This window comes from Teleopsis dalmanni, chromosome 1, assembly GCF_002237135.1.
Source record: "Teleopsis dalmanni isolate 2A chromosome 1, ASM223713v2, whole genome shotgun sequence".
NCBI lineage: Eukaryota > Metazoa > Arthropoda > Insecta > Diptera > Diopsidae > Teleopsis > Teleopsis dalmanni.
Window position 1 is genome coordinate 125993818 of NC_051846.1, and position 27864 is coordinate 126021681.

Below are 27864 nucleotides of genomic sequence, written 5' to 3' on the forward strand. Positions count from 1 at the left end.
TACTGACCAGAAGGCATTGGCTACAATATTGTTGTGCGTGAAAACATCGGAATTGGTACACATAAAAAATTGTAAAACTTCGAAAGAAGCATGGCAAGTACTGAGTGACATTTATAAGACAGGACGCCCTTCACGAAAGGTGGCTTTATTTAAAAGTTTAGTTCGATTTAAGATTGATAAAAATGAGAAATTCGCTTTGCAGCTTAATCGGTTTAGCACTATAATAGAAGATCTCAATGAAATCGGGGTAATTTTATCTGACGATTTGCTTTTAATCATGCTCCTATGTAGTCTTCCAGACGATATGGATAGTTTTGTTGTTGCGCTAGAAACGCGAGACTCGTTGCCAACAGTAAAACAATTAATATCCAAAATTTTAGACGAAGAGAGAAGGCAAAGTGAAAAACACAATATTGAGAGTGAGACCGTATTAGCAATAAAATCTCGCGGTGAAAACATGAGTAAAAGTACTTATTCAGGTAAAAGAAATATACAACAAAAGATAATGTCAAGTGTTATGCATGCGGAAAAAGAGGCCATATTCGGGCTCAATGCAGAACAATTAAAAGCTCGCAAAAATACGCATTTAATATTACAGAGTTTAAAAACCAAAACAAAACAAATAATTGGATTCTAGATAGCGGTGCGACATCGCACATGTGTAAAGAAAAAAACTATTTTTTATCCATGCAAGAAAACATAAACAATGTGACATTAGCTACTGGTCAATTAGTCAGTGCAAAAGGTATTGGAAACATAAAAACTATTATTAATGAGCGTGAAATATTGTTTAAAAATGTTTTATATGTGCCCGGCTTACACTCTAATTTTATTTCGGTGTCGAAAATTATAAAAAACGGCTTTGTTGTAAATTTTTCACGAAATAAAGCAAATGTAATAACAAACCAAGGTGAAAAAATGTTCACAGCAACTGAATGTAATGGAACATTCTGTGTAAATGTTAAAGTAAATATAAACAAAGAGAGTCCAAACGCGATTAGTGAGAAAGACAATGACTTTATTATTTGGCACAAAAGATATGGACATTTGAATGTAAAAGACTTGTCCAGTTTATCAAGTAAAGAATTAGTGCGCGGTAAGAAATTAAACACACCTCGTGATTTTCAATGTTCCACATGTGCAATGTGCAAGATGAGTTCTAAACCGTACTATGCTAAATCAGTTGTCACAACGAAAGGCGTGCTGGAGTTAATTCACACGGATATTTGTGGTCCAATGCAAGTGAGTTCTTTAGGAGGCAGCGCATACTTCATCACGTTCATTGATGATTTCTCAAGGTATTGTAATGTATATGCGTTAGTTATATTGGCAATGCATACAATTAATATAATAATAAGTGGTTCTATATTTAAATGCGCAGTGTATACAAAAATACACTAATTGTTTCCAAGCGCATTGCATTGTTTACAAACAAATGCACAATTCCACACAAGGAATTTGACACCACACATATCGGCGGCACTTTGCCTTCGATATAACCATATGCTTGCCAGGCATTGACCGCATATACAACAACATCAACAGTAAGCGTACTCGATACAAGTGGAATCGAATACGCTTACTTAACAATAAATTATTAAATATTAAAGTACTTACGCTGCGTCGTTTTGTACATAAATATAAATACATATTAATATAAATAATATTAAATACATATATAATCATAAAATATTTAGTAAATAAGAAAGTACATACGCTGCGTCGTTATGTACCTAGGTTAAGTTGAAAGTGAAAAACTAAATAAAAATCAGAACTGGAAGTGCACTCAATAGAAGCGCACTAGGTTCCAAACCAAAAATCAACTTTCTTTGATTTAAAATAATTAAAAATTGATGTTAGTAAAAGGATCGCCAAATTATATCGGCGTTTAAAATATCCTTTGATAACTATACCATATTGAAAACTAACATCAGTAATTCACATATATTACATGGCGACCGTGACTTTGGTGCAGGACTAATGTGATTATTTTAAAAAAAAAATATATATATATATATAAAATATTAAAATAAAAATAGCACATGTCCAATGCACCAGGGCCAAAACGTCTCACAATCGAGGAATATCGTGCCAGACAACAACGGCACCTAGAAGCGAAGCTTACAACTATACCGACAATACCCAAACCCAAAAAGAGGGGTGGCGTACTGGTGCAAGAGCGGAAGAAAATAGCAGCTTTGAAGGCTTCCTTGTATACAGAACCACCACCATCGTGGGAAATCGCAAGTAAAATATGGCAACAAATTGACAAAATTATACAAGCTAGGCACAGCAGACAGTTACAAAAACGAAGAGCTGTACAGGAGAAATAAGTATAATTCCTTTTATTTATATTTTTTTTATAATTGTAATGGAACTTGCTCTATCAAATTAAAGAGCAAACCAATAGAGGCACAACATGGCGTTAAGCCGTTGCCAAAAACCATAGGTAGGGATAATGTAAATCTTATATTACTTTGATTATTGTTTTGATACATAAATAAAAAAAAAATCTTTAAAAAAAATAAATGTTTTAAATTAAAAAAATTATATATATATTTTGCATTAAAAATTATAACATATTATAAAGTATGTTTTGAATGAAAAAAAAAAAAAAACAAATTTTTTTTTAATTGTTTAATCACTACGGTATCTCTTTGATTTTTTTTCCTTGTCTCTCTCTACTGTTGATATTCTTTTTCACTGTTGTTTCTTATTTTACAATGGGGAGTCCTCAATCGAAAATAAATAAACCTGTAGCTAACGTAGTAAACGAAATAGAAGTTGATAGAAAAGAATCTTACGACCCAACAAAATTTTTCGTAATAATAATTATTTTGCTTAGTGCAAACTTAGCTCTTAAACTGTATAAGGCTCATTGTAGATCCCTTAAGAAAAATTTTGTAAAAACTGCAAATATCGCTATTGTATTAGAAAAAATATAAATAATTAGATAGGCAGCACGTAAATCAACATTTCTCAAAATATTCTTAAATTACTTAGATTCGTCAAAATGAAAACTTTTAACTGCTTTGTATGTGGCAAAAGCTGCAAAACTAAACAGAAATTAGACAATCATTTGAAGAACATAATAAAATAATTAACTATGCGAATGAAATAGTTAGAAAAATTTTTCATTAAATCAATCAACAAAATTCTTTAACTCTTATGGATAAATGGTCTCAAACAGAAGAATTTCTAAGAACAGAAAAAGAAAATTTCAACAAGGCATACAAGTGTATAAACAAAAATACGTTTATCAGATCAGAAACTCTGAGAAAACACTTATTGACCTTAGTTAATAGTTTAGAGAATATCAGAACTATATATATAAACTATAGCCATAGATTAACAGAAAGCCATAAAAGAATTGTTAACTCTGTATTTTGGGAAACCAGAGACAGGTTAATAAACATTTATTCTAAATATAAAATAGAGGAAAAAATTCCACATAACTTAGATGAACCAATACAGCTCGATATACATAGACTGTTTGTCACAGAAGATAGTGACATATTAATACCAATTGAAGAAGCAAATAGCGAAATTGAAAATTTATCAGAAATAGAAAAATACCACGTTACAAATATGGCACAATCAGCTGACCAATTTATTAGTACAGCGTCACGACTCATTCCTGAGTATGACGGAACTGCATCCAATCTACAAAGTTTCCTTGACGGTATCGAAATGGTCGAATTAAAAGGAGAACATGAAAGATTGGCAGTTACTTTAATAAAAACTAAATTAAAAGGTACAGCTAGGACAATAATAACCACCGAAAACTCGATATTAGCCATAATAAATACTTTAAAAACAAATATCAAAGGAGAATCGGTTGCAGTCTTAACTGCTAAATTAATGAATCTCCAACAGAAGAACAAAACTGCCAACCAATATACTAAAGAGGTTGAGCAATTAACTAAAGCAATTCAAGGTGCTTACATTTCGGATGGGATACCACCAAAAATAGCTATACAATATTCAACTAAGGCATCTGTAGATGCAATGGTTAAAAATTGTACACTTCCTGAAGTCAGACTAATTATGAAGTCAGGCCAATTCAATAATTTGAACGATGCGGTACAAAAATTTGTAGAAAGCTGCACGGATGCTACTGGCCGTACAGACACTGTTCTATTTACACAGCGTCAAAATATAAATAATTATCGCGAAAACAATCTCGTGAATGGAAATTTTAGAGGTAGAGGATACTACCGAAATAATAACTACAATAGGCAGAGACAATACAATAACTCTAATCAATATGGAAATCAACGAGGACGCGGAAATAACCGCAGGATCCAACATAATGTTAGAATAACTAGTTCTAATGATGGTACTAACCAAAACAATATTGGTTCGGAAAACCTGAACCAGCCTCTGAGAGATTAAAACATAACACAATATATAGCTTAAACCTTAACCTGGGCGTGTTTGTTAATTTTTTTAATAATGCCACTAATAAATTACTAACCCTATTAGTAGATACAGGAGTAGACGTCTCTCTACTAAAAATCGCAAATGTAGATAAATATGAAGTAAATAAATTTGAGGTAACAACCCTCAGCGGTATAGGCCAAGGTTCGATCCAATCATTGGGTCTTACACAGTTAGATCTTAGAATTGAAAATATTCTAGTAACACATAAATTTTATGCAGTACAAGATGATTTTCCTATACCATGCGATGGAATTATCGGCATGGACTTTCTAAGAGAATTTAATTGTAAACTCGATTTCATGCAAAATAAAGAATGGCTCGTTTTACGACCAAAATGTTTTCCACAGCATATTACCATACCAATTAAAAACACTTGTGACAATGATTTTATCATGTTACCGGCAAGATCTCAAGTAATTAGGAGAGTATACCTCAGCGCAGAACAGGAAGATTTATTGGTGCCAAACCAAGAATTACAACTTGGTGTGTTTATTGCAAACACTATAGTTCAAGGTAATAATGCGTTTATAAGGATACTCAACACGAATAGTTCAGTTACAGCTTTAAAAGCTAATAATATAAAAACTGAAAAAATATCAAATTATGATATATTACAACCAAAAGATACTTCATACCATCGAACTAAAGAAATCATTAATAGATTATCCAAAAATTTTCCTAATAAATTTAGCGACAAGTTAACAACACTTTGTACAAATTACAGTGACATATTCGGTTTAGAAAATGAACAAATTTCTGTAAATAATTTCTACAAACAGCGTTTAAGGTTAAGTGATAAAACACCAAGCTACATAAAAAACTATAGAATACCACATACCCACAAAGCAGAAGTCGAAAAACAAGCAAAGAAATTGGTAGATGATGACATAGTAGAACCATCAATGTCAAACTACAATAGTCCTTTGTTATTAGTACCTAAAAAGTCATTACCCGGTTCAAATGAGAAAAGATGGCGGTTAGTAGTGGACTACCGTCAAATAAATAAAAAATTGATTGCAGACAAATTTTCTCTTCCAAGAATAGAAGACATTCTTGATCAATTGGGAAGAGCTAAATATTTTTCATGCCTTGATCTAATGTCTGGATTCCATCAAATAGAGCTACACGAATCTTCAAGAGATATTACATCCTTCTCTACGGAAAATGGCTCTTATCGTTTTAAACGACTCCCGTATGGATTGAAAATTGCTCCAAATTCTTTTCAACGCATGATGACTCTTGCGTTTTCTGGTTTAACACCATCTCAAGCATTTTTATATATGGATGATTTAGTTGTACTCGGATGTTCTGAAAGGCATATGTTTAAAAATTTGACAGATGTTTTTGAGCTATGTCGGAAGTACAATCTTAAACTACATCCTGACAAATGCACATTTTTTATGCATGAGGTTACGTATCTCGGTCATAAATGCACTAACAAAGGCATCCTTCCGGATGACAATAAATACACAGCAATCAGAGATTACCCAGTACCGACTGATGCTGATGGAGCACGACGATTTGTTGCTTTTTGTAACTATTATAGAAGATTCATAAAAAATTTTTCTGATTATTCTCGACATATAACGAGATTAACCAAAAAGAAAGTTCCATTTCAATGGACTCAAGATTGCCAAAAAGCGTTTGATTATCTAAAAAATGAACTTATGAATCCAACTATTTTACAGTATCCAGATTTTAAAAAACCATTCTGTATCACTACTGATGCAAGCAAGCATGCTTGTGGTGCAGTACTCAGCCAAGAGCATGATGGTAGACAACTTCCAGTCTCCTATGCTTCAAAGACTTTTACTCAAGGAGAAAGTAACAAGTCAACCATTGAACAAGAACTTACTGCAATTCATTGGGCTATAACACATTTTAGACCATATATATATGGTACACATTTCTTAATTAAGACTGACCATCGCCCATTAACCTACCTTTTCTCAATGAAAAACCCGAGTTCAAAATTAACTCGAATGAGATTAGATCTCGAAGAATACGATTTCACAGTGGAATATCTCAGAGGCAAAGAAAATTATATTGCTGATGCTCTATCGAGAATTACGATAGACGATTTTAAAGATATGAATGAAAAATCTATAAAGATTCTCAAAATGAGAACTAGATCAACCACCAAACAAAAGAAAGAAATAAATACCCTCGACCAACAATTAAAGTACGAAAAGCCCCATATATACGAAGTCATTAATAGTACTGACGTCAGAAAACAAATAAAATTGAAATTGACTTCTAACCACTGTTATTTAAAACGTGGAAATAAAATTATTGAAAAAATAATAATTGATGATCTGTTTGTCAATGGGAAAATTGACTTAGGACAATTATTCCCAAGGTTAGAGAAATTAACCTGCAAACATCGCATCGACAAAGTACAAATGGCACCTAGTGAGAAAATTTTCGAATTTGTCTCAATAAATGAATTTAAGGCCAAGGGCAATAAATTATTGAAAAATTTAACAGTAGCGCTACTGCCAAAGGTGACCAAACTGGTTAAAGAGGAAGAAATAAGAAAAACTTTAAAAAATTACCATGATGACCCAGTGGAAGGTGGACACTGCGGAATAACAAAAACGTTACAAAAAATTAAAAGACATTTCTATTGGCCAAACATGACCAAAGATATATCAAGATATGTCAAATCATGCCAGAAATGTCAAAAATCTAAAATTCATAATCATACAAAAATACCAATGACAATAACTGATACGCCAACAGGCTCTTTTGACACAGTATTGGTAGATACCATTGGTCCATTACCTAAAACTGAGAATGGCAATGAGTATGCTGTCACACTTATATGTGATTTAACAAAATACTTAGTAACTATACCAATACCAAATAAAAGTGCAAATACTGTAGCCAAGGCAATTTTTGAAAATTTTATACTTTTGTACGGTCCAATGAAGACGTTCATTACGGACATGGGTACAGAGTACAAAAATTCTTTAATAACGGATATATGCAAATACTTAAAAATCAAAAATATAACATCAACAGCTCATCACCATCAAACACTCGGAACTGTAGAACGCAGTCACCGAACATTTAATGAATATGTACGTTCATACATATCAGTCGATAAAAACGACTGGGATATATGGTTGAAATACTTCACATATTGTTTTAATACAACACCATCAGTGGTGTATGGATATTGTCCATACGAGCTTATTTTTGGAAAAATCCCTAAATGTTTCAATAAATTCAATACGATTAGTAACATAAGTCCATTATATAATGTAGATGACTATAGTAAAGAAATTAAATATAGATTAGAAATAGCGCACACTAGAGCCAAAACACTTTTAGATAAGTCTAAATTAAAACAGAAGTTGCTCTATGATAGAAATAGTGAACAATTAGAATTAAAAATAGGAGATAAAGTACTACTTAGGAATGAAGTAGGTCATAAGCTAGATAGTCAATACACGGGTCCCTATAGAATAGAAAGTATAGAAAACAATGGAAACATTGAAATAAGAAACAATAAAAATAAGAAACAATTAGTACATACTAATAGAATAAAATTGTACAATGAATAAGTTAAAATAAATGTAGTGATTACACAAATAAATATAACTAAACTAAATATAATTATATAAAACTATAGAAAATTAAAACTTTATTTAAGAAAGTAAGAATAATCCCGTTATGGCATTATTCTTTCCCAAAAAGGAGGTGTAATGTATATGCGTTAGTTATAGTGGCAATGCATACAATTAATATAATAATAAGTGGTTCTATATTTAAATGTGCAGTGTATACAAAAATACACTAATTGTTTCCAAGCGCATTGCATTGTTTACAAACAAATGCACAATTCCACACAAGGAATTTGACACCACATATATCGGCGGCACTTTGCCTTCGATATAACCATATGCTTGCCAGGCATTGACCGCATATACATACAACAACATCAACAGTAAGCGTACTCGATACAAGTGGAATCGAATACGCTTACTTAGCAATAAATTATTAAATATTAAAGTACTTACGCTGCGTCGTTTTGTACATAAATATAAATAAATATTAATATAAATAATATTAAATACATATATAATCATAAAATATTTAGTAAATAAGAAAGCACATACGCTGCGTCGTTATGTACCTAGGTTAAGTTGAAAGTGAAAAACTAAATAAAAATCAGAACTAGAAGTGCACTCATAAGAAGCGCACTAGGTTCCGAACAGCAAAACTTTCTTGAGTTTTTAATAAATAAAAATTAATGTTAGCTAAAGGATCGCCAAACAATATCGGCGTCTAAATATCCTTTGCGAAACTAATCATCAGTAATTTGTATATTACACCATCCTTATCCAAAATATACTCCAACAGACACCAAGAATCAAGGTCCCAAGCATCTTACTATTGAAGAATACAGGAGACGGCAGAGACCGATAAGGCCACCTTCACCAAAACCTCAACAAAAGAAGAAGAGTTCGGGAAAAGCATTCCAGAAAAGGAAACAGATAGCTATTCTCTATCAAAAACTACATTTGCAAGCCGATAAGGAAGATAGATTGGTTGTGCAAAAAGAAATCAATGAATTAAAAAAAAGAAATAAATAAAAAGTAATAATAATTTAAATAATTCTTTTAATACCTTGAAGATGGCATTAGCAACAAATACTCATGTTGAGTTAGTTAAAACTCAAAAAGATCTCTTAGATACGGTAGATGAAATAGAGACGAAAATTTCTGAAATAAATACCAGACAACGCAAAATTGAGTTAATAGAAGAATTAGATAAAATTCAGACTAATTTCAATGTAAATGATAGGAAATTAAAGCAATTAGGAATTGTGGATATGCCATATTTTAATGATAAATGGCCGGATATAATGAAAGAAAAATATAGAAAATTAAAAAATGAATTGCAAATAGACACTAAACAACCCCCTAAAACTGAAGAGAGGTTAGCAGAAAATATATTAGAAGAAAGCAATTGGAAGGCCATAATACACGTGGTAGAAATATTAAAAAATGCCACTTCGGAATTACTGATGGGGTTATGTGATGCAAAAAGGACGGAATTCCTTATAGCGGCAATAAATAATTATAACAACCAACTACAGTCAAATCTGAAAAAGCTAAACCACGACCAAATAAATCTTCTTCAGAAGGAATATATGTTAGAAAATCTTAACAGCGACATTACATTTATACATAAATTCTATAATAAGGAAAAAACTCAAGTTGATCAACCCATTATACAAAATCAAGTAGCTCAACCACCCATATCTATACCTAATTTTGATGGTAAAATAGATAATTGGTCAAATTTTGAAGAATTGTTTGAAAATGTAATCCATAATAATCATACATTAACTATACCAATGAAACTTGATTACCTACAGCTCGTACAGCAATATCTTATCTTCTAAACGGTTCATCAGCAAATTATAAAGATGCTTGGTATACTTTAAAAAGAAGATATGAAAATAAGAGATTAAATTTTTCAAATCAATTCGATAAATTGTTAGATATGAAAACAATAAACTCTACATCATTTACAAGCATAAGAATTGCTCATGACTCAGCAAAACAATGTATAAGTATGATTAAAAATTGTTTAGATATGGGCTCTAGTTGCGATGAATTATTTGCGCATATCATACTTAGAAAACTTGACAAAGAAGGTATTCAGCTATACGAACAACATGTTAAAAAACCAAGACAAGTACAATCATTAGAAGACGTATTAGAATTTTTAGAGTAGCACTTCCAGACACTTGAAGCTCAACAGAGAATCAAAAATACAATAAATACTCCAACTTATGTTCAGAAGCCACAAGCCTCTCAAATTCATTGTCTTCATTGTAATCAGATGGGACATCGAACATTTAATTGTGTCAAATTTGGAGATATGTCAGTTGATCATAGAACATCGGTAATTCGCGAAAAGCAAATATGTGAAATTTGCTTGAGCCATAACAATCGCAGCAAATGTTATTCGTCGTTCAGATGTAAAAACTGTAATATAGCACATCATACTCTTTTGCACAAAGACAACAGTCAGAATAAACTAAAAGAGAACATAAAAATTAATAAACAAGGTAAAACTATGTCAACGCTAATAAAAAGAGAGAATAAGAAATTAACATTGCTGCCAACTGTATTAATCTCCACAAAAACTTCTAATGGGAATAATCAATTACTAAGAGCTCTTGTTGATCAAGGTTCGCAAGTATCAATGATATGCAAAGAGAAAGCTAAAATTCTATCATTAAAGGAAATTAAAAATAAAACACAATTATCAGGACTGTCAAATGTAGCTATTGGCACCTCTAATTCCAAAGTTATTTTGGAGATGACATCAAGATTTAACGATAAAATGATAGTAAAAGGCGAATTCTTAGTAATGCCACAATTAATTATACCATTGCCAGTACAAACGTTAAAGTTTGATACCACGATCTGGGAAAATTACAAACTAGCAGATCCTGAATTCAATAAAAAAGATCGAATAGATATGATAATAGGTAGTGATCTATATCCTAAAATAATAAAAGAAGGGGTTAAGAAATTTGACGATATAGTTGGGCAAGAAACAATATTCGGGTGGATAATATCCGGACAGCTACAAACAAACAAAATACAAAATCAAGCAATATCAGCCTTGAATTTAGAACGATTTTGGGAAATAGAAGATGAAAACAAAACAAACCTACAAGAAGATGAAAAATGTCAAGAACTATATAAAACAACTACAACAAAAGATTCAGACGGAAGATACATTGTACAAATTCCATTTAAAGAAGAATTATTCTTAGGGGATTCCAGAAAACAAGTAGTAGCCAGACTAATCAACTTGGAGAAGAAAATAAAGAAAGAAGTTAAGTCAGAATATATAGAATTTACGAGAGAATACGAACGTTTAGGTCATATGATCAAAGCAGAAAATCATAATGAAGGGTTGTAGTATATGCCACATCGGGCTGTAATCAGAGAAGCAAGTTCAACAACGAAATTACGTGTAGTTTTTGATGCATCTGCTAAAACAACCAATGGAAATAGTCTTAACAATATTATGATGACCGGACCGCGATTACAAAGAGATATATTTAACATAATAATAAAATGGAGATTATGGAAATTCGTGGTGACAGCAGATGTGGAAAAAATGTTTAGACAAATAAAACTTGCAGAAGAGCACCAAGATTATCAACGCATACTTTGGAGAGAAAAACCAACAGACTCAATTCAGGAATTTAAGCTAACCACAGTCACTTATGGAACTGCATCGGCTCCATTTTTGGCAGTTCGCACGCTACAACAAATTGCTGAAGACTATAATGGAGACATTTCCATTAAAAATACGATTAAAGATGATTTTTATATGGATGATCTAATTACTGGCGCTGATACAAAATTAGATTGTAAAAATAAAATCAATACAATTTTTAAATGTTTAAACAGTGCTGGATTTAAATTACGGAAATGGATGTCCAATAATCAATCAATCTTGAAAAATCTTCCTATTGAAGCTGAAAATAAAATATTATACATAGAGGAAGATAATTCAATAAAAACATTAGGAATGAAATGGAATCCAATAAAGGATGAATTCCAATTTTCAATAAATATATTGTCAAATGAGACAATAACTAAAAGAATGGTATTGTCAACATATGCAAAAATTTTTGACCCATTAGGTTGGTTAACACCAATAACAATTACAGCAAAATTATTTATTCAAAAACTTTGGCAATTAAATTATGATTGGGATGAGAACTTAAACGAACAAATTCGGGAAGAATTTGAAAAATATAATAAAAATATACAAACAGTGGAACAAATTCGAATTCCAAGATGGATGGGAGTCTCGAGTTTAAAAAATTGGGAGTTACATGGATTCTCGGATGCATCTGAAGCAGCTTATGCAGCTGCAATATACATCAAAATCGGTTCAAATGTAAACCTTTTGGACGCAAAATGCAAAGTTGCACCAATAAAAAACAAGAAAACTATTCCCAAGCTAGAACTATGTGGAGCACATTTATTAGCAAAACTAATGAATAAAATAATTAAAATTTTAAATACAAATTCAAAAACTTATTGTTGGTGCGATTCTGCAATCACGTTTTGGTGGCTAAAAGAACCGAGAAACAAAGAAAAATTTTTAAGAACCCGAGCAACAGAAATTAAAAATTTAATTCCAGCAACTGAATAGCGTTATATAAGAACAAAAGATAATCCAGCTGATGTAGCATCTAGAGGTATTTGCGCAAACAAATTAAAAGATTACATGCTATGGTGGCACGGGCCTGCATGGTTAGTAAAACCAATGGAAGAATGGTCAAATGATGAAAAATTAAATGGAATGTCAACAGTTATCACGACTTTAATTCCAGATAATAATATATTTAACGATTTAATACAGAAAATATCAAAAATATCGAAACTAGAAAGAACGGTAGCATATGTTTTACGATTTATTAACTGTTTAAAAAATAAGTCAAAAAATTGGAATTATTTATCGAAAGAAGAACTAGATAAAGCAAGAAATGAAATATTGCGTCTGCACCAGCTCACACATTTTTCTTCCGAAATATCCAACATTAAAAAGGGGAAAGAAATAAATGTAAATAGCAAACTAATTCAATTACGACCATTTATAGACAAAAACGGAATTTTAAGGGTAGGAGGAAGACTACAAAACGCCAACATTACATATAATCAAACACATCCAATAATTCTCGCTAAAGATCGATATTCTGAATTAATTATATATCAAACACATTAATCAACACTACATGATGGGCAGTCCTTGATGGAAGCTCATTTAAAACGTCATTTTTGGATATTAGGGATGAGGAAAACCATAAAAAAGATATGCCAAAGGTGTACAAGATGCATTCGATTCAATCAAAATTTTGCTAAACAAATAATGGGGTATATACCTAGTTACAGAATAAATATATCTCACCCATTCGAACACACGGGTATCGATTACGCAGGACCCATAAATATGAGATGTTCTAAAGGTCGAGGTCAAAAATCGTTTAAAGGATACATCGCAGTATTTGTATGCATGTCCACAAAAGCAATTCATTTAGAAGCAGTAAGCGATTTATCATCAGAAGCATTTGTAGCTGCACTAAAAAGATTTTTTTCAAGAAGCGGAAAGAGTGCACACTTGTATTCAGATAATGGCACTAATTTTATTGGCGCATTAAAAAAATTAGATAAAGAGTTTGGAAATGCGATCAAAAATAATACTTCGATGGTACCAATTCTTGCAGCAGAAAAAATTAAATGGCATTTTATTCCACCGGCAAGTCCGCATTTCGGCGGTATATGGGAAGCTGCTGTAAAATCAACAAAGTATCATTTGAAGCGTGTAATAGGTGAAACAAAATTAACATTTGAAGAGATGACTGCACTTCTAAATCAAATTGAAGCAGTACTCAATTCTCGACCGCTCTGCTATATAAGTAGCGAAATTGACAGCATTGATGTTCTTACACCTGGACATTTTTTAATAGGTCGTCCAATATTAGATGAACCAGAAGCTGAAGTTAAAAATAATATAAGTTTAGTAGACCTTTGGAAACTTTTACAAAAAATTAAAACAAATTTTTGGAAAAAATGGAAGGAGGAATATGTCACTTCTCTTCAAAAACGAAACAAATGGTTTAGAGAAAAACCAAACCTAGCAGAGGGACAAGTAGTAATCATTAAAGATGAAAATACCGCACCTACTAGATGGCCACTAGGAAAAATAACAGAAGTATATAAAGGCAAAGATGGAAATGTACGAGTTGTAGAGCTTAAAACAAAAAATGGAAAATTAAAAAGACCAATTCATAAACTTTGCATTTTGATGGATTCTGACACGATCTATGACCAACAGCAAGCGAATGCAGAAGAAGCTCATTGCAATTTAAACATAAAATCAAATGAAAAATTGAAAACTTCAAAATTAGCATGGACCACCTTGTATTTTCTAATGTTATGTGTCTTACCAACAGTGAAAGCAGCAGTAAAATCATCAGTTGCGCCAGTACATGAACTAAATAATAAAACAACGTTATATTTGGACATGATGGGAAAAGTCAGCTCAGAAATATCAACTTGGAATTTAATAACGTATTATGATATGCAACCATACTTTAATATGGTTAAGAACGCAGAGGATGTACTTAACAAAGCTAATAAAATTTGTCCCAAATTACAAAATTTTGCTGACCAATGTAAGAATATATTGAATACAACGTCTAGAAATTATCAGACATAAACGATGGTAATAAATTATTTATATGGTCGGTGAAAGAAAGAAGAAAGAGAGCACCATTGCCATTTATTGGTTCATTTTATCACCTTCTATTCGGAATGATGGATGAAGATGACCGAAAGGCACTGGAAGAAGATATGAATAATCTACTAGAGAATCAACACAACTTAAAACAGATGACTGAAAGACAAACATCGGTAGTAGAAACAACAGTAAATATATTAAAGCGCACATCTGAAGAAATTCAGCTACAATACAATGAAATTCATAAACGAGTTGAATCCATTAACACTGCCTTGAACGAAACCTTTCTGGTCTATAGGGAATCTATAAACTTTTTCATGGTAGCAAAACAGTTATCAGATATGATAGAAGAATGTTCTCACATTCAATCTGAAGTTATTGAACTTTTGATGGACATTAATCATGGAAAACTGAACCCAGCTCTTATAAAACCATCAAAGTTACATCACGAAATAATAAAAATAAGAGATAAAATTCCCGAAAATCTAGTACTACCTGGTAAAAAAACTGGAACGGAGTTAGAATCCATATATAAGCAATTAAAGGCAAAGGGGTTATTCATTGGAAATAAATTAGTGATTAACGCAAAAATTCCACTGTTTAGCAAGCAGTCATCTACTATATATAAAATAATACCAATACCCATAAACCAAGGCACAAAATATATAATTCCGTAAGTTATGACATCATTTCTTCTCTATAATCTGGAAATAAATGCTTATCAATTGATGGATCCTTTGACATGGAATCAATGCAGCAAGATAGCGGAGCAACAATTTACTTGTGAAGGTAATTTTCCTTGGATAGATGCAAACGATAACTCTTGCGAAATATCGCCACTAAAACCAACTAATCAAGATAACTGTCACTACGAAGAAGTAAATAATTCTTCCATTTGGGTCAAATTATATCGACAGAATAGTTGGATATTCAAAACTTTTAAACAAGAATCTGCCCACATTAGATGTTCAAATTCAATGGAAGATATAATAAACTTATAATAAACTTAACTTATAACCTCTACGTGGTAGGCACCTTGTCGTGGTGTAGGGGCTTAGATACAACTTGAGCTATTCTGATCAATATTTCAGTCAGTGTTATCACTGATGTCACTGACTGGAATGTTGATTGAGATTAGAGCAAGAAGTGCAACCAAGATCTACCAGTAGGTTAAGGTAGAATGTGTTGTTTTGTAATCTATGTTTGTAGTGATAGTAATTAGTTATAAATTTGTAGTTAATTTGTTGTTTGTAGTTTGTAGTTTGTAACCTTGTAGTCCTTGTAGTAGTTAGTTTGTAGATAGGCTCTTTGTTTTTGCAAGCTGGCAAAGTCTGAATGGCTAAACAATACTCTAGCGTCTCAGGGAGTAGGTGGCGGTAAAGACCGTCCACTAAGTTCCAGCTTATCAGCCAGACTCGTAAGGGTAAGTGCGACAATCTCTCAGGCTGATGGGAAGCTCTTGATATGGTCATGTCTCTGCCAAGGGTGGACTGCTGATTGTCGGGCTGGGAAGAGAAAACTTCCCGGGTACGTATTTATAGTAATATTTGTTTTAATATGTGTAGCTTTCAAATTTGTACGATACCTATAAAAACCCCCAAATCTGAGGTAGACTGTTACGCCGAGGATGCTTGACTGGAGGGGTGCATCCAGTCTTTTAGTAATGAACTCAGGATACCGGGCACTCTCCTGTTTTAATTAATGCCTTCTCAAAGTATGGGGCTCTGCTTTGGGTGACTGTTCTTTCCCTTATATTAAACACTGTATATGGATAATAAACTAAATATACCAATTAATAATATAATTACAGAGTCAGAGGAAGAAGCTCTACTCCGTTCGCCAACGAAGGTTGGAGGAAATCTTGAAAAGAGGCTTGAAGCATCTCTCAAGATTCAGGATCTGGATGATCTGAACCCATCTGCTCAGAGACCAATGGTATCAAGCGGTGGGAACACCTCTCCGGTGATTGACACCCAGAGTCCTATGGACACAGGTGACCACGATGGCGGTGCGTCTAATGCTAATACCCAGAGCATGGTGAACTCAGGTGACGGCAACATAGAGACCAGGAAGAAAGCGGAATACTTCACCGGGGCTCAGAAAAGACGCATCAAGGCCATGATTAGGGATGGATTGGATTTGGAGACTGCGAAGCAGAAAGAGAGAGAGCGATACTCTCTCTACAAAGCTTCCTTGGCAGCAGAAGGAGAAAGTGACAGACCCAGTACCAGCAAAAGGTGCAGATCTAATAACACATCTCCCGAAGAAACACAACGCCCGCAGCCCAAAAAGCCAAAAGCCACTCAACACACATCTAGCTCTACCGGAAACCAGCTAAAACCGACTCCATCTTACAGGGATGTAGCCAATGCTTGCAAAGTGGCTATCGCCCATGAGAAATATCCGGAGGTGAATCTCACTGGTGACCAAATGGAGTTGATAAAATCGAAGCTCCTGGAAGAAATTGACAAACTTCCCAAGCACAATAGTGTCTACGGCTTCATCACCAGTGTTAACAGAGACGGATGGCTCTCATTAACATGCTGCAATGGTGAAACGAGGAACTGGCTGACCACCTGTGTCCCAAAACTCAAACCATTCCCGGATGCTATTCTCAAAGTGTTTCAGGGCGAAGAGATGCCCAAAACCTATGTGTGCATCACATTTATTCCCCCCTCTGCTGTGCTACCACCAGAAATTCTGATGTCCCGATTGGAAAAACAAAATGGTGGCATTTGCACATCATCGTGGAGAATTCTCAGGACTGAGAAAGATAAGAATGGTGGGGAAACCGTTACGATCTCAGTGGACGAAAAATCCAAAAATTGGATAGTCGGTCAGGCAGGGAAGCTGTATCTGAACTTCACACAAATTCACGTACGTGTGAAGGGAGAGCCAACTGGACCCAAGAAACTGACGACAAAAAGGCCATTTACGACAGAGAAACCCAGTGACGTCAAGCAACAGGTGCCTCCATCCAAAAGGCCGCTTTCAGGTGATAGACCCAGTACCTCAAAAGCACAGGCAGATAAGCCAAGTGAGACGGTTAAGGTCACACGGGACAGCACCCGAACTGAAGTCGGACCCAGCACCTCAAAACAGCAGGGTGGCACACCGGTATCTAGCATAAAGGACCAGAAGCAAGGGCCAAAGAAACCAGCTTCAAGATCCCCTCGACAGGAAGCACCCACTCATGGGACAAAATTGCCCAAGTGGATGCGGAACGGTAAAGGACGATACCAATAAAATGATGAGGTGCCTGCAGGTTAATCTTCAACACGCCAAAGCTGCTACGGCGGTGTTGACACAGCGACTTCTATCTGAAAAGATTGACCTAGCCTTTATCCAGGAGCCATATGTATATGAGAACCAGATAAAGGGAATAAAAGGTAAGCTACTGTACGATCATGCCAGCCATGGTCGACCTCGTGCTTGTATTGTGGTAAGAGATGACATTAATGCTTTCATTATTCCACAGCACACCAACAAGGACCAGGTAGCAGCTATAATTTCTGTGGACACCCCAGTAAGTAAGACAGAGCTCATTGTCTGCTCATCTTACCTACCTGGAGACTCCCAAGACCTGGACTTCCTATCACTGAAAGGACTAGTAGACTACAGTGTTAAAAGCAAGAGGCAACTCATCGTTGGAAGTGACGCTAATGCACACCACACGATCTGGGGCAGCACCGACATCAATAAAAGAGGTGAGTGTCTATTTGAATTTATAACTGGTAACAACCTATATATTTTGAATACGGGCAATAAGCCCACTTTTATAAACAGAATCAGGGAAGAGGTATTAGACATCACCCTAGCAACACAATTTATAAAACATTTTATCAAAAACTGGAATGTTTCAGCAGAAACATCCATGTCTGATCATCGTCAGATTAGATTTGATATTGATCTAAATATGAAGGTAAGGGAATCGTATAGGGTGCCTAGGGCCACAGAATGGGATCTTTATACTGACGAACTCAAGGCCAATCTAGGCAGTAATAAACATACGATAAAAAAATATTCATGATTTAGAAATAGCTGATGCTGCCTTAAGCACAACTATTATAAATGCCTACCATGGGGCCTGTCCGGTGAAAAATAAGACCGGCAACAGAAGTGCACCATGGTGGAATAAAAAGTTAGCCAAGCTAAGAGTCGAATCCCGGAGACTCTTCAACAAGGCAAAAACCAACGGTGAATGGGACAATTATAAAAATGCCCTCACCGCCTACAATAAAGAAATTAGAAGGGCAAAAAGAGAATCATGGAGAGGCTTTTGCTCAGAGATTCAAAACTTAAGCAATAGCGCAAAAATCCACAGGGTTATCTCGAAAAGCCACACTAATCCCATTGGGCTTCTAAAACGACCTGATGGTCTTTATACCAATGACTGCAAAGAGTCACTTATACTTCTAACAGAAGTACACTTTCCGGGATCTACAATTTACGACCAATCAATCTCCCAGCTTAGTTCCCTGGTGACCAAAAGGCCCAGAAACAATGACTGGAAGATTGCTCGTAAAATCTTCACTGAAGATAAAATTAAATGGGCGATCAACTCATTTTCTCCTTTCAAAGCACCTGGAGCAGACGGAATATTTCCAGCACTCCTACAAAAGGGACTAACTGACCTTATGCCCTACCTCATTAATATCTTTAGAGCTGGGCTGGCGATGGGAATCATTCCCACTAATTGGAAGGAAGCAATTGTCAAATACATACCTAAAGGAGGAGGTAAACCTAGCGAACTTCCTAAATCCCATAGGCCTATAAGTTTGACTACATTTCTTTTAAAAACTATGGAGAAGATAGTGGAAAGGCATATAAGGGAAGAGTATTTATCTATAAATCCACTCCACGCCAACCAATACGCCTACCAACAAAATAAATCCACCACACATGCATTACTCAGTCTTACTAATAAAATACAGGAGTCTGTAGATTGCAAAGAATATGCGGTGGGATGCTTTCTTGATATTGAGGGAGCGTTTGATAATACTGATCACTCACATATCGAAAGATGCCTCCATGACAGAGGAGTAGATGATACGACACGCACATGGATAAGCAATGTACTAAGAAATAGAATGGTTAAATCCACTCTCGGCAATGCCGAAATAAAAGCACATACTGTAAAAGGATGCCCACAAGGGGGTGTATTATCCCCACTCCTGTGGTCAATTGCAGTAGACGAGCTCTTGCATCGACTCAGTGCCAAACATTTCGAGGCACAAGGCTATGCTGACGATATAGTCATACTTGTCAGGGGTAAATATGAAGACATGATCTCATATCGACTTCAACAAGCCCTGAACATCGTTAGTAGATGGTGCAGTGAAGTAGGATTAAATGTAAATCCTAAGAAAACAAGTCTGGTAGTCTTCACAAAGAAAAGGAAGAGAGTACTTTCCAATTACCCATTCCTAAATGGAGAAGAGCTATCATCCGTTACCCAAGTAAAATACCTGGGAATGATTCTAGATGAGAAGTTGACGTGGAATTCTCATATAGACAATGTCATACGAAGAGCCAGAGAGGCATTATGGACCAGCAGAAACCTCATTGGTAAGCACTGGGGCCTTAATCCAAAACTCAGCCTTTGGATGTACACATCTATTGCCAGACCAATTGTAACTTATGGGTCAGCTATCTGGTACAAAAAAGCACAACAGAAGACTGTAATAGATAAACTTCGTAAGCTGCAGAGATTAGCCTGCATAATGACAAGTGGAGCGATGAGAACTACCCCGACAGCAGCCCTAGAGGTTGCATTGGGGCTCCCCCCACTTCACCTACTAGTCAAAAAGGAAGCAATGACTTTTATGGCCAAGCTACAGTTGACTAGCAATCAATCAACAAGACTACTCGATAACTCCCTGTTAGGTAGGGAAATGCAAAGAGAGGAAGGACTAAATATCACCATATCTGACATTTGCTTACCTAAATTCAACTTTCACCAAAAGTTCCTAATACTAATACCAGACAGAAATGAATGGGAACGGAACATACCTCCATTCGCTGGAGACTACCATCTGTGGTACACGGATGGCTCCAAAACGATGGAAGGAGTGGGGGCGGGAGTATATGGAGTAAGACCTAAAGAGGAAATATTTGCGAGTATGAGTAAAGAAAACTCAGTTTTTCAGGCTGAAGTACACGCAATTGAATTATGTCTCAGGGTATATAAAGGTAAACCCGTCACGGGAAAAAACATATATATCTTTTCTGACAGTAAATCGGCACTCCTGGCACTACGCTCACCTCGAGTAACCTCAAAAATAGTGTGGGAATGCCTTCTACTTCTCAAAGACCTTGCTGAAAAGAACAGAGTCCACTTAATATGGATTCCAGGGCACAGCGGTTTTGAGGGAAACGAAAAAGCAGATGAACTAGCGAGAAAAGGGGCGGCCTCATACTATATTGGGCCACAACCATTCTGCGGTCCTTCGTGGAGCTTTTTCAAACTTAAAACTAATGAATGGTTGGAAAAAGCAGCTCAGAATGATTGGGATAATACAATTACCTGCAGACAAGCAAAAGAATCCATGCCGTTTCGATCAAAAGCCAGAACTAGGGAGCTACTTATGCTGAACAGAAGTGGCATCCGACTTGTCACAGGTTTTCTAACTGGACACTGTGGAGTTAAAAAACATTTATTGAATCTAGGTATTACTGGAGACGATAGCTGTAGACTTTGTTACGAAGAAGAGAAAACAGCAGAACACATATTGTGTCACTGTGATAGTCTTGCAAGACTCAGACTTCGCTACTTATCCATTGCATATCCGCTTATAACGGAAGTAGGCAACATCTCTCCAAAGGACATACTGGCATTCTTAACTGCTACTCGTCTATGGAACTGAAGTGGGTATGTCACAATAATCCTCGAGGATGCAGTGACGCGGAGACTACTTCCCAACCCTTCTTGAGAAAAAAAAAAAAAAAAATAATAAACTTATCAGGTTGTCAGAAGGATCAGAAGGATCAGAAGGATGTATGGCACGTATAAGAGGAACAACATTAACATCCTCTAGTAATCTGCAAAGCTCTGCGATAGTAGAGGAGCTCAAGCCGGTTATTAGAGACGCAATTATGATTGATAATAGTAATATAAAACCTTGGCATAATTGAAAAATAAATAACAAAGAAGAAATTAATCAAATAAATAAGAAAATAAATGAGATAAAGGGTAACACAGTAAAGCTAAAAGATTTACAATTTCATCACATTTCTGGGCACACGGCATTAGGATTAACTACAATCACAATAATAGTAATAGTGATTTATCTAACTCGAGCAGCGCTAATAAGAAGAAAATTGTTGTCTATTTCTATTAAAGGCCCTCGGCAGACTGTTCAAAAATGAACAATTAACATAATCTATATTTGTTTATTAATATATCTATTATATGTTATATCTTAATTAATTAATTAATCTTAAAAAATATATTAAATAATGAATGATGTTAATTTATATAATTTTTTTTGATCTATATTACCATGTTAAAATCCTACAATTATTTTTTTATAAAATTGAAATACTTAAAAAAAAAAAGTTTTGTTAAAAGAAAATACCTATAAAACTTATATATACTATATTATTGAATTAATCTTTTATATTATATTATACTTTTATATTAAGTCATGATGGCTTAATTAAGGCGCTGGCAGCATGTTCAATAATGAACATGTTTTATTATTCAAATTACTAATATTCAATTTCATATTCATCTTATATTAAGCCATTCTGCCTTAATATAGGCGCTGGCAATATGTTCAATAATGAACATGTTATTTTAAGACAAATGCCAGTTTTCTCTTTAAGATCATAAAAAATTATATTAAAATAATGCACAACTGTGCATATTTAACACGCTGGCAGGATGTCCTTAAATTGATAGTTTATTATTCCAAGCCTGTTATAGTTTAAATTCTTAGAATTATATACGAAGGAAAAAACACGGGTAATAAAAAACCCAAAACTAAAATAGTAACATTGTAGAATATTAAACACATTTTAAAATACATTTTATGATACACGGCACCGTATCGACAATAAAAATATATTTGTAAAATAATAAAAATCCTACGTGCCGGAATTTTATTGTATCCTTTTTTTGTAATGCAATACAGTCCACTCAAACAAGCTATAACAGGTAATAAATATTGTAAATTAGTTATGTGTGTTATGTGCGATGTGTGTTTAATGTAAGTATCCTTGCTGATTCTTGGTCAACCTTCACTTGTGTATACGCTCGATCTGAATCCAGCTTTGTAAACCACTTACAATTTGCTAATGCTGCTAGCACTTCTGTATTAGTAGGTATTAGGATACGTTTCCTTGCAAAGCATTTGATTCACTGTGCACTTATAATCTCCACAAATGCGTATGCTACCATCTGGTTTAATAATAGGTACAACCGGTGTTGCCCACTCACTAAAGGATATTGAACGCAGTGCGCCTTCATCTTCCAACTTCTTTAATGCTGCTGCCACCTTGAATTTTAGTGCAAAAGGCACTAGTCGATATCGAAGAAATTTCGGTTTACTTGAAACTGACATTTGTAACTTCACAGGATTTCCCTTGTAATCTCCAAGATTTCCATCAAAAACTGAACTGAAGTTCATCACTTCTACTGGAATAGTTGATTCTATATTGCATAAATTGCTAGTTATAGTAATTCCCAAATCGTTAAACCAATTTCGACCAATTAGAGCCGGACCATCACCCGCTGCTACTAACAACTTTAGTTTCTTTGTGACATTCCCAACCGAGACTGGTACTTCTGCTTCTCCACTCAGTTTAAGATTTTTCTCTGTTCCCCAAGTTCTTAATTGTATTTGACTTGGTTTTAGCGGAATATACGGCATTTTTTCTCTAAATAACTTTTCACTTACTATTGAGTAACTTGCCCCCGAGCCTATTTCCATTTGTACCGATCACTCTCTTGACCGATGGACTACCTTTAGCGAACATTGACCAGAAATACTCCGTCGTTTGAGTTTCCTGGTTTGTATCTAAAAGATTTACTCTGTTTGGTCTTCTCCCATTATTTGTTGCTGGCTTTTTGGTTTTTGCTTTTTTTATGCAAGCTCTCTCAATATATCCACGCTTTTTGCAATAATAACATTCCACGTCTTTAAATTTGCATTGATCTGAATGATGATTTCCTCGACAACGATAACAATTCTGAATATGGTACACTGGAGCAAGACTTGGTTTTACCTTGTTACTTGAAATTTTATTCAACCCTGGCAGGCTGGCTGACGTTTTAAGTTCCGTCGCATTTTTTTGTGCTGTTTCTGATGCTATAGCTTCCTCCTGCGCTATTTTTAGTGTTAACTGGTCCTTCGCCAGAAGCCGCTTTTGTAAATTTTCATCGCGCATGCCACAGACTAGTCTGTCTCGTAACATTTCCTCCAAATCATTGAAATTGCAGTCTTGGCTCAATTTCCTTAGCGCTGCCAAATATTCGGTAATTAATTCGTCCTCTTTTTGGTTTCTCCGATAAAATTTAAACCTTTGTATTATTATATTCTCTGCCGGACAAAAATAACTAGTCAATAATTTAGTTGCCGACTCAAATGTAAATTTTTCCTCTAAAATGTTAATTGGTGTGGCAACCGATTTTAATATCGTGTAGGTTTCCGTCCCACATGAGGCTAAAAAGATCGCTTTTTTCTTTTTTGCGTCTGTGATGTCATTTGCAACAAAGAAAAATTCCATTTGTTCCATGTATGTTTTCCATTTCCCCGACGCCACGCCATATTGACCCAATTCACCAAAATTCTTCGCCATCCTTTAATGTTTTATCCTCGTCGCCAAATTTTATTATATTCTTTATATATAATACAATATACTTTATTGATTAAAATTATATAGATTTACAATTTAATATTAATAATAATAATAATTACGGCACGGCACGCTTACTCCTTTGAGCACAACGACGAAACACACTCATTTTTTATTTTTTTCCTTTTTTAACTATTTCTTTATACAGGGTTGCCATGATCGAATATACTACATAAAGAAAAATACATCAATTACCGACTTTCTAAATGTCGTCGTGTAATTGAAAATGCGTTTGGTCAATTGAAAGCACGGTTTCGCAAAATAGGCAGAGGTTTGGAAGTAGCACCAGTAAATGTTAACGTCATCATAAAAGCCTGTTGTATGTCACATAATATTTCAAAAAAAGAAAATGATGATGTTAGGCACATATGGGTAAGAGATGCAAAATCAGCAACATCTACAGCACCTTCACAACCTAGATACACAACACGAGCTGGCGAAAATAATGTGGAGCAAAAGTTATAAGAGATGCGATCGCATTACGTTTTCGTAAGTAAAATACAACATTAACATTTAATAAATAGTTATAGTCAGTGTTTATTAAATATTAATACTAACTCTAATACTATAACCACAAACTTAATAAATAGTGTTAATTATTATGTACAATGTTTATTAAATATTAATACTAATTCTAATACTATAAGTACAAACTTGACTAATAATAATTATTTATTCATTAAATTTGCCATAACCTGCAAAAACTGGTTGTCTCTTTGGCCTTGCGCCCTTAGAAGTTGCAAAAGTTCCTGGTTGGTTTGCTTACAGTCGTTTATTTCTTCTTGAAACATAGACATACTTTCAGCAAGAACACTAAATACAAGAGGACTTCTCAACTCAAGCGATTTTATTTCTACACACATTAGGCCTTTCAAGAGAAACGCGGAGATTTTGCATTGGTTGTGTAGAAATTGTTTTTGATTTCTCTCTATCCCAGCGGGACTTTCAGCGCTGAATCGATTCCCTCAGCGCTGAATGGTAATGCCTAGCGCTGATTATTCAAAGGAAACTCCTAATTACTTTAACACGTGCATGTCATTGCGGGCAAGCGCTGAATCGTTCGATTACCTTTTCGTATTTGTAAAGCAACATACCAGTGCTGACATGTTCGCTTACTTTTTCGAATTTGTAATGCAACATATCAGCGCTGACATGTTAGCTTACCTTTTCGAATTTGTAATGCAACATATCAGCGCTGATATGTTCGCTTAAATTTTCAATTTTACCTATGCTATTGATTTGTAAATAAAATACTATAAATTTTTTTGGATGAATTATATTTTATATTTATGTTTTATAAAATCAAAATATTAATATTTACATAAAAATGTATAATATATATATATATCATATTAACTTATTTACATTTTAAATTATTTATATATAATTATTTACATGTTAATTTATTTAAATATTATCTCATTTACATATTAAATTGTTAACATATTTTCATATTAATTTATTTAAATATTAACTTATTAATATCACCATTAATATGTTCAGCTGTACTGCAGGAAGGTGTTGTTTTCGTACCAAAAGTTTGAAAATCATTTTCTATAAAAGAATAAAATATTTTAATAAATGCACGATTAAAATTCCCTGTTTCATTTATACCTTCTTTTTTAAACGATAAAAATTCCTCCTTTTTCTTTTTCACCAAACATTTATAATGTCTTACAGTATGCATCTATATAATACAAAACAAAAATTATAATTATCATTTTAAATATATTTACTTAATTTTGCATATACTTACAGTGAGTTTATGATAAATTCACAAATTATATTTTATTTATATTTTTATATTTTGAAAATTAAAAATTGTTCACTGCACGCACTTCATTAAAATCAAAAGCAGACTAAATGTATACAATGTAGGCAAAACAAGAAATTCTTAATACTCATATGCTTTTCTTCTTCATTCTTTTATAATATCAACCCCGAAATTGGCTATGTCGAACACAAATGTCGAAAACAAAGAAAAATAAAAACGAAGAGCTATTACCTCCTCGCTTACTTTTTCAGCGCTGGTATAATGGTGCCGCTGGGATAGTTCACATTTTTTATTTACGTACTGCTACATGTGCGAATGTAGTATTACTCAATGCTCGAAGTTTCCAACAACAATTTGCCTTAGTTATCCAACATGTTAAGTTATTGTAAAACAAAACAGTTTGCAAAGCTTTTAAGATTTTAACCTAGTTTATTTATTATATTGATAGTAGCAGTTTTTAATATATATATTATTTCATTCGCTCCAAAGCAACCAAAAAAACCTCCACTCTACGCGTCGTATTTCGCCATGCTCCTTTTTAAACGTCAAACGCTCGATTTGCTATTTTTGCACACTCATGGTTGCATTTTCGTATTTTAATTTTTCGTGTTTTTACAGTCGGCCTCCTGACATCTCAAAGCGACCCCGCTTTGTCCGTCGATTCGGCAACGTTATCATTGTCGTCATCATCGTCGTCATCAGTCTCGCTGCTACTGTCATCGTAAGGCAACTGACACCATCGCTTGATCTTATCGAACGAATACACCGAGGTGTACTGCCGCTGTGTTCGTTTGGAGTTGGGTAAATCGTTGACTACATATCGGTCTTTGTCGAGTACTTTAGTAATAATGAAGGGGCCTTTATAACGCGGCTCTAGTTTCCTCGACTCACCCGTGCTATACGGCTCGTTTTGGACTAATACTAGATCACCCTCTTGAAATTTCGTTGGCTGTAAGTACCGCTTGTCGTATCGGCTTTTAGCTTTAGCTCACTCATCAGTAATTCGTTCTGCAATCGTTCTGCGTAAATCCGTTAATTGATCAGTAATCAGAGTGTCGTCGTTATGTAGAGTTAGAATTAATGCGTTCTGAAGTATATCACGAGGTTGATAACCATACAGCAACTCGTACGGTGTGCATTTCGTTGTCGCATTCTCCATCGTATTTAGGCACCATTGCAATCTTACCATATTTTCGTCCCATCGTTTGTCAACCGTATTTGTTGGTAACAGCATCGATAATATTGTTCGATTAGTCCGTTCGGCATGAGCATTTGCTCGTGGAGTTCTTACTGCATTTTTAATATGTCGAATATGGTTCCGAGTACAAAACCTCTCGAAATCTTTCGCTGTGAACGCAGTCCCTCGATCAGTAATTATTTTCGTTGGCATTCCACAGTAACTTATAACTTCATTTAATGCGCTGAGTACGTGCTTTGTCGCGGTACTTTTAACTGGCTTTAGTACGGTAAATTTCGTAAAAGCATCTACTATAACG

At 34.3% G+C, this 27864-nt stretch overlaps 1 protein-coding gene and 1 pseudogene across 1 annotated transcript; both read left to right on the top strand.

Annotated features, from left to right (window-relative positions):
- Positions 1–27093, top strand: part of LOC119665972 — a 103607-nt pseudogene extending 76514 nt beyond the window's left edge.
- LOC119668456 lies at positions 15763–18443 on the top strand. The gene is made up of 2 exons (XM_038077961.1): positions 15763–18125; positions 18215–18443. The coding sequence occupies exon 1, from the start codon at positions 16504–16506 to the stop codon at positions 17980–17982; it is 1479 nt and encodes a 492-aa protein (XP_037933889.1). The 5' UTR covers positions 15763–16503; the 3' UTR covers positions 17983–18125; positions 18215–18443.
- Positions 27094–27864: the final 771 nt, after the last annotated feature.

Excerpts from the sequence above, each read along its gene's own strand:
- LOC119668456 (XM_038077961.1), top strand. The coding sequence starts at position 16,504 with ATGGATAATAAACTAAATATACCAATTAATAATATAATTACAGAGTCA.